This window comes from Pelodiscus sinensis, chromosome 16 (assembly GCF_049634645.1).
Source record: "Pelodiscus sinensis isolate JC-2024 chromosome 16, ASM4963464v1, whole genome shotgun sequence".
NCBI lineage: Eukaryota > Metazoa > Chordata > Testudines > Trionychidae > Pelodiscus > Pelodiscus sinensis.
This window is the reverse complement of record NC_134726.1, coordinates 13,729,138-13,737,907: the sequence shown is the minus strand read 5'-3', so window position 1 is coordinate 13,737,907 and position 8,770 is coordinate 13,729,138. Positions and strand designations below refer to the sequence as shown.

General features: G+C 44.3%; 1 protein-coding gene across 4 annotated transcripts in view; it reads left to right on the top strand.

Annotated features, from left to right (window-relative positions):
• Window positions 1-607: 607 nt before the first annotated feature.
• Window positions 608-8,770, top strand: part of DEXI (Dexi homolog) — a 118,693-nt gene continuing 110,530 nt past the window's right edge. For all 4 annotated transcript variants that reach the window (XM_075899299.1, XM_075899300.1, XM_006120650.4 and 1 more), the window contains exon 1: window positions 608-1,741. In XM_075899299.1, coding sequence (XP_075755414.1) covers window positions 1,158-1,439 — 282 coding nt within the window. In that variant the 5' untranslated portion in view covers window positions 608-1,157 and the 3' untranslated portion in view covers window positions 1,440-1,741. The remainder of the gene's footprint in view (window positions 1,742-8,770) is intronic.

Genomic DNA, 8,770 nt, shown 5'->3' with positions numbered 1-8,770 from the left:
TAGTCTATAAGGTGCCACGGGACTCCTTGTCACTTTTGTAGGAACTGATGCACTATAAGTCCTCCTATTGCCCGCTCTTAAGTCGTGTAACCCCTCCCCCCACCCCCTTGCGCAAATGGAAGTTAGCCGCAGGAAGAAATTCCCCATTATAAGTGGCTTCACTATAAATCCAAGTTTTTTGGAACATGTCTAGGACTTACAGTGTGGACGCTTGTATATGTTCTTAAGAAAAGACAAAGTTATACAGTAAAGTTGTTTGAAATGAAATATGATGTAATAGTGTAGCTATACCAAGCAAGGAAGCAACATGTAAACTACATAAATGTTGCTGAGAGGCGTTTACTGATGCAGCAGCTGGGTCAGAAAGGCAGGAAGAAAGCAACCTGCCCAGCCCCCGGCGAAAGGGGATTTGATTATCAACAAACAAGCCTCCTGCTGTCAATCAGTGCCTCCTTCAAGCCAATAAGCAAAGAGAGAGGCGGACTTTGGGTGGGCTGTCTGCATTGGTTGCAGCAATGCTGGAAGTGATGCTGGGGGAGACCCACGGGGCATAAACAGCTGAGACGCAGCATGCAGTGGAGACAGGAGGTGGGGGGGCGGCAGGAGGAGGAGGTGGGGTGAAGGACGGGGGTTACCGCTAAGGAGGTGGGCGGCTGATGGGCTTGTCCTAACAACTACAAGAGCGATCCTGCACCTTTATTCCCCAAAGTTTGCGGCTGGGACGAGGCCGGGAGAGGCGGCAAGACCGCGGCAGCCGGGGAGAAATGCCTCTGAAGAAGCTTCCTCCAAAGGCCGAGCTGCGGCAGTGCCCCTGAAGCCAAGCCTGGCAATACTTGGAGTGGATCAAGCGGATCTCTTCGGGGGTTTGCCATTCCTGCTCCCCTTGCGGGTGGAAGGAACGTCCCACCCACCCCAGTCTCGGGTTACTTATTACGAATTCCAGGTTTCTATTTTACCTTCTGCTCTGTGTGAAGCTGTGTGGTGGACTGAACCCCCCACACGCCCCGCACAGCTGGGCGCCCGCCGCCACGCAGCACCTTCAGCTAATCTGCGCGGCCACCCTCTGCTTGCTGGCTCTGCACATCTGGCAGCCAGCGCCAGCAGCCGGCGGGCCCCAGGCTCTGGGGAGCCGCGGCAGCTCTGCACCGCACAGCTGTATGCCCGCCGCAGTCTCCGCACATCTGGATTCGCTGGAGTCTTGGGCCTTCCATGCGCTGCTGGTCCTGCCCTATATGTTTTACGTGGGCTTGTTCTTTGTCAATGTGCTGATTCTCTACTATGCCTTCCTGATGGAGTACATCGTCCTCAATGTAGGGATCGTGTTCCTGCCTGAAGACATGGACCAGGCTCTGGTAGATTTGGGGGTGCTGTCAGATCCTGGCTCGGTGCTCTATGACACGGACAGCGAGCTGGATGTGTTTGATGGGTATTTGGAATAACAAGCAAACGGCGTGCAGAAAGTGACTAGGAAATACAGGAACTGGAGGGCTTGTGTTGCTCTTGTTGGCCATGGCTAATGCATCCCTAGAGCCCTGTGCCGCCCTTGCCTCTGATTTCACTCAGCGCCGCACCGTTTGCTCAAAATGGCCCCACCGGCGCCAATGTCAACGGGGGCTGCGGCCGCCGCCTCTCGCTAACATTCCCAGGACCTGGTGTTGCTCAGATGGAAACCGGAGGCTGCGGAGGAGGCCCTGGTGGGGGACTGTGAGCGACAGCGGGCACTGCCGGGCTGCAAAGCGCTGTAAGTCGTTTCTTCCAGCTTGGTCAAAGTTGCAGACTCGGAAGTCCACGGGACCTGTCCCCAGCCCCTCACCCAATGTACTGGGCTGTTAGTTCCGGTGCATCTTGTCCCGTAACCCCGGCCTGCCCCCCGCAGACCGGTCTAGACTAATAATTTTGCTCGCGTTCATGTAAGTGAGCGTAGGGGTGGGAGGCGGGAGGAGGGGTTGCGCCGCTAGCGTTGTATCTGTACTGCTCAAGCCAGATTCCCATTTGTTCCTGGCGCAAAGGCTGCGTACGTTGCTTCAGCGCGTCGGCAAAGGCTCTGCGGGTAGGCTACACGCTGATTTGACTGGGATGGGAGCGGCCGGTGGCACGTAGGTTACAAAACAGAGCGTTTTTAAATTAAGTACTTGCATGGCCTCTGCTTGCCTTTCCTCCCCCCTCCCCCCAATGGATGTGGTAAGGTCTGTAACTGCACCACACAAAGGGCTGAAATACTGCCGTTATCAGGTGTATGCAACGCTACTGACTTCAGCGGAGGCCAGAATTTGGCTCTGTGTGTATAATGGAGACAGCCCGCTGACCTTTGTGTTGCTTCAAAACAGACCATTTGCTACTAAAGGCGGGACAGTGGTTCAGAGTGAGCAGTTTAATTGACATGATTTCAATTGCCACATTCCTCAGATTTCCCAGTACAACATTTAATTGTTGTTTCATTCCTGCAGATGCTCTCAGTTTAACAGAGCAGCTCGTTTAGTTCACTGACAAGGGAATTGGTATAATTAACAGGACTTATTTTCAGAAACGCTGAACTCGGGGCCTCAACAACTTTGAGGATCAAGCCCCTTCATTATCTGGTCTCTGATCACAATTTATAACTGACCTAGAAAGGCCACAGCAGTCAAACTCAAATTCTAGTAGAGGCAGCATAAATGTTTTGAATAAGTACCCCTCTTTTAAAAAGTTATTTGCAATTAATACAGGATTTCATATTACTCATGCAAAGTTCTAGTAGAGGTAAATCATCTAGTAGATTTATTGTAGTACTTTTGACTTACTTACAAGTGAAAAAGCTATATGGAGGTGCAGTATTTTTTTAAAATATTAAAACGTGATTCATTAAGAAATTCACTATTTTTAATGAGGAGTCCGTATGTGTAGTCAAGTCAGACAAATTTAATATAATAATGAAAATAAACTTTTAAAACTATCAGGATTTTGATCTAACCTATAGCAAATGTAAGTACACAAAAACATTGTAGAAATATAAGAAATATTAGCATTTACAAAGATGAAAAGGGGAAACTGCAATAATTTGGGGTGGGATAAATTATGTTCATAATAGCAGACATGAAGATATACTATATTGTTCAAAGTTCCTTATAAAATCAGGCTTCTCCATACAATATACAAGTATTAAAATACCTTTCATTATATTTTTGTCCCTTACCAAAGAAGAAATTAATTTTCCATGGTACAAGACAAGCAATGAGCTCTGCATCATCTTCAGCTGTAAACTGATTACATCAGGAAAGCAGATTTAGGCCTGGGTAGGAGACTTCTAGGGAAAAGTGCAGAAAGTCTTGTTAGTGGTTCAGTGGCTAGTGTGCTTAGAGTCAGCATTGAACAAATACATAACTGAGTGCTCGGTCCTGGTAAGTGCTCAGTTCTTCCCAGCTTCCATTAATGTCAATAGAACATAGTTCTAAAATTATCCCACTTTTATTTTGCTAGTTATAGTCTGACCCAAGCCCATCTTGTGTAATTATTTTAGCATTCTATATTCCTTAGGAAATTTAAGGTGGAGAAATTTCCTTTCCAAGAAACTGTGGTGCATTGCAGAAGCTAACTTTCAATACCCATAATTGGCAGCATTTAAGTGATGGATGAGTAACCCCTGTGTATACAGGGTAAAATTCTGTCCCCAGATATTTGTACATAATGTCTACCAAAGCCAAGAGAAGTTTTTCATACGCAGCAGAACAAACTGTAATCAGTGTCTAGATGGTGTGTTGGGGACTTCCAGGTTACTATGTAAAATGAAATTTGTGATTATACAATTAGAAGAGGTGAGCCAAATCTGGCTGAATGTGCTATGGGGCATAAAAGGAAGAAAAGACAGTAAGTTTGTTACTGTTCCTGCAGAAATCTCCCCTGAACATATTGGCTGTGTCTAGACTGGCAAGTTTTTCCGCAAAAGCAGCTGTCTACACTGGCTGCTTGAATTTCCGCAAGAACACTGACTTCCTACTGTCTGAAATCAGTGCTTCTTGCGGAAATACTATGCTGCTCCCGTTTGGGCAAAAGTCCTTTTGTGCAAATCTTTTGTGCAAAAGGGCCAATGTAGACAGCTCAGATTTGTTTTGCGCAAAAAAGTCCTGATTGTGAAAATGGCGATTGGGGCTTTTTTGGAGAAAAGCGCATCTAGATTGGCACGGACGCTTTTCCACAAAAAGTGCTTTTGTGGAAAAGTGTCCGTGCCAATCTAGATGCTCTTTTCCGCAAATGCTTTTAACGGAAAACTTTTCCATTAAAAGCATTTCCGGAAAATCATGCCAGTCTAGACGTAGCCATTCAGAGCCAGCCATATGGGAATTCTGTTTAAGACAGGGCTGACTTTATCAGCATTATCTTACCATGTTGTGAAACTCATGTGAATGATGGGTGAGTGATTTCCAAGGAGGAATGGTACAAGGAACTCTGAGCTCTACCTGGATCTTAAATTACCCTGAGATAGCCATAGGTAATAGGTAATAGCCATAGGTAAGGAGCCATTCCTCCTGTCTCAGCCCAGAAGTAAATGGTACTAAACAAATCACAGAAAACTCAGGAAGATGAAACTTCACGGGGTAGCCGAATTAGTCTGTACAGGATAAACTTAAAAAACAACAAATGATCTGGTAGCACTTTGTAGACTAACATACCTGTAGATGGTATAATGAGCTTTCGTGGGCACCGCCCAGTCATCTGAAGAAGTGGGCTGTGCCAACAAAAGCTCATGATAACATCTACATGTTTTGTTAGCCTATAAAGTGCTACCAGACCATTTGTTGTTTTTTAAGTTCAGCAAGATGAGTCAGAGTTGCTATCAGTGTTCACCATTACATAGGCATTACTTATTAAACATAAAATCATAGCTTGTTCTGAATCCTGCTCCTACTGAAGTATATGGGAGTTTAATCAAGGTCCTCTGTGGAGTCAGTGACAGGCCCATTATGATTAACATAAGAACGGCCGTACTGGGTCAGACCAAAGGTCCATCTAGCCCAGTATCCTGTCTACCGACAGTGGCCAGCACCAGGTGCCCCAGAGAGGGTGGACCGAAGACAATGATCAAGCGATTTGTCTCCTACCATCCCTCTCCAGCCTCTGACAAACAGAGGCCAAGGACACCATTTTATCCCCTGGCTAATAGCCTTTTATGGACCTAACCTCCATGAATTTATCCAGCTTCTCTTTAAACTCTATTATAGTCCTAGCCTTCACAGCCTCCTCTGGCAAGGAGTTCCACAGGTTGACAACACGCTGTGTGAAGAAGAACTTTCTTTTATTAGTTTTAAACCTGCTACCCATTAATTTCATTTGGTGTCCTCTAGTTCTTCTATTATGGGAACTAATAAATAACTTTTCTTTATCAGCCCTCTCTACACCACTCATGATTTTATAGACCTCAATAACTTTTCTTTATCAGCCATATATAATATAACATATTATATTCAGGTTTTATGTTTTCATCTTTCTGCGTCTTGCAAAACCACCTTTAAGGATTTCCCCTATTTTTTTTTCAGTCCAGTCCCACTGCTCAAGCCCACAAATCACCAGCACTGTCTTCCTATGCAAGGAAGACTTCATCAGTCTTGCTAACATCTATCTTCACAATTGCTTGATTGTTCTCTGAGGGTACATTTACACTGCACACTTATTTTGAAATAGGCTATTCCAGAAGACATACTCCAAAATAGCTTATTTTGAAATAGTACGTCTACACTACAGGGAAGCCTCAAAATTAGTCCAAGGCAGGCTTCCCTAATGTGGATGTGTTACCTCGATTTAGAGCCTCAGGAGGCACTGGGGAGGAATTACTTTGAATGGCCCTGTGGAGGAGGAGCATGCACACTACAGCTATTCCAAAATAGCTATTTAGGAATAGGAATTTATTCCTCATGGAATGAAGTTTACAGATTTTGAAATAAGATGTCCATTATCTTGAAATTATTTCAAAATAAGAAATTGCTGTGTAGATGCTCACATTGTTATTTTGGAATAACGTCGGTTATTTTGAAATAACTGTGCTGTGCAGACACACCCTAAGTTCAGCACTGAGGAATATGAAGATTGCTTCTCTTCCTCACAGTTTAAGCTCGCAGGCTCTGTAGCAAATGTTGCAGTGCAGAGACTTTTCTCTTAATTAGTGGGCCTTTCTTCCCCACCACCTTGCATTTTAAATATTGTTATATTTGTAGAAAGGAAAAAGTAAGGACTGCATGGGCTAGCAATGGAAAAGTGCAGAATATATACAAAGCTTGGCAGCCTTCCTTTATTTCTTTCCATCTGTCAAGACTGTTCCCCACTGTGTCACTCCAAGTGCAGAAGGTGGGGGCCCACAAGAGACCTTAAATATCTTGCCTCTGTAGGTTTCTGCTTACACAAACTTCCCAAGGTCACAGATTTCCTGCACTTGTGAGGAAGCTGCCACCATCAAGTGTAAAAACAAAACCCTTTCTTCTGAAACCCAGGAAGAAGCACTTGAATTTGGGTAACTCCAAGCTCTTTTATCACAAGAGAGCTTGAGAAAAACAGAAAACAAACTGCAATTTCTGATAGCTGACCTTTCACTCTTAGGTACACATACATAGACCTCCAGTTACCTTCCAGGACACAAGAATCAAATCTGGAAATTTCCACTACATGCATCTGACGAAGTGGGTCTTTGCCCATGAAAGCTTATGCTTCAGTTAGTCTATAAGGTGCCACAGGACTCCTCGCCGCTTTTGAAGAATCAAATCATCACCTTAAAAAGGTGATTTTATTAACAAAACAAAAAGTTATACTTGATAAAGCATACTTGGTTGCTAGGTCTTACAGAGCAACTGAGAAAAGGACAATTTAAAACACACAGAAACCTTGTATATCTGGGTGCAACTTAGATAGAGTGAATGGGGAGAGGGATACATGGATTTAGTACAGAGAAATTTAATCAAACAACAAAACAAAGAAAAATAACCTAATCCTGACTAAACATACATTTCTCTATTTACTCACAATCTGTACTAATCCATACTTCATGACCAGTTCATTCGCATGCCCAATATTCCTTGTAGGCATGGTAATTCTGTCTGATTACTTCATCTTGCTTCCCACAGCTCCTAGCTTAGAACTCCACAAAGGAAAAAGCAGTCTAGTATATCTTTCAATTTAAATTGCAAAACCTTCTGCCATTGGCTTTCCTGGCTTTTGGCCAATACCTTTTAGCTACCTGAGTTTAACCCTTTAGTCACCGAGTGCTGGCCAGCACTCCTCCTATCCATCATACCATCATAATTCAGTTCTTATACAGATAAAAAGGAACCAATTAGGAACTCTAGTTTTCCAGTTGTCCCCTAGCAGAAAATCCCCAAAAGTATGTATCCTGATCAAGTGCTTTATACAAAGATGTTTTAATCAGAAATCTAGGGAATGGTAAAGTGCAGATTAATTCAAGACATTTAGTATAAATTCCACTTAATGGAATTCAGCCTGTACCAAGTGGTTAAATGGTGTTTAAAACAGTGTGGTATTCTAAAGCCAGATCATTTAATACAAAAGTATCAAAAAGAGGTCTGAAATACAATAATTTGGCATTCTTTTAAAAACTGTAATCTTTTATTTAATATAAAAGTGTTTCCAGATTTTGTTCTGAATGAGGACAATAATTTTAGGGCTTCCCAGTTACTCATGCAAAATTCCCATTAGCTTCAGGCCACATCTGAGTATTGCGCCCAGTTCTGGGCCCCCAATATAGAAAGGGTGTGGATGCATTGGAGAAGGTCCAGTGGAGGGCAACCAAAATGATTAGGGGGCTGGAGCGCATGACCTATGAGGAGAGACTGAGGGATTTGGGTTTGTTTAGTTTTCAGAAGAGCACAGTGAGGAGGGATTTGATAGCAGCCTTCAACTTCCTGAAGGGAGGTTCCAAAGAGGAAGAAGAAAGGCTGTTCTCAGTAGTGACGGAAGACAGAACTAGGAGCAATGGTGTCAAGTTTCAGTGGGGGAGGTCTAGATTGTATATTAGGAAAAAATATTTCACTAGGATGATGGTGAAGCACTGGAATGGGTTACCTAGGTAGGTGATGGAATCTCCATCCCTAGAGGTTTTTAAGTCCCGGCTTGACAAAGCCCTGGCTGGGATGATTTAGTTGGGGTTGGTCCTGCTTTGGGAAGGGGGCTGGACTCGATGACCTTCTGAGATCTCTTCTATCCCTAGGATTCTATGATTCAGAGCGAGTGTGACAGAGTTCCCTCACCACTCTCAGCACCTCCTTCTGGCCGTCCTGCAGGTCAGCTCTCTAGGTCTTTTGTCCTCCTCAGCAGTCTTTCTAATCACTTTCTTTGTCGGTAGCCTCTCTCTCCCTCCAGGAGTGCTGGTTTGTTGTTTGACCCACCATTAAGTTCCTCCCCTCCCAGTGAAGTCACACTCCTTCCAGATTAGCTGTTCATCTGACATCTCCAATCTTCTGTGTCAGGTTCACCCTCTGCCGTGGGTTCTGGCCCAGGAACCCTATAATATGCAGCCAAGCCTGTGCTATCCTAGCTCTTACCACTGTTTCCCTGGGCTTCTTCCTGTGTAACTGGCTTGCTTTTCTCCTTGGATTTGCTGCCCCACTCTCCCTTCGCTCAAGGAGTGACTACTGTCTACTTTCTTGCATCTCCTGGGCTTTTTATAGTCTCTTGTTCCTGCCCAATTGCAACTGTCTCTGATTAGTAGGCCTCCTTGTAGGCTACATCCCTTCCCCTACTGCATGCTTAATTGGTCAATTAGTAATATTCCCCACACTGGCCCTATAGGCCA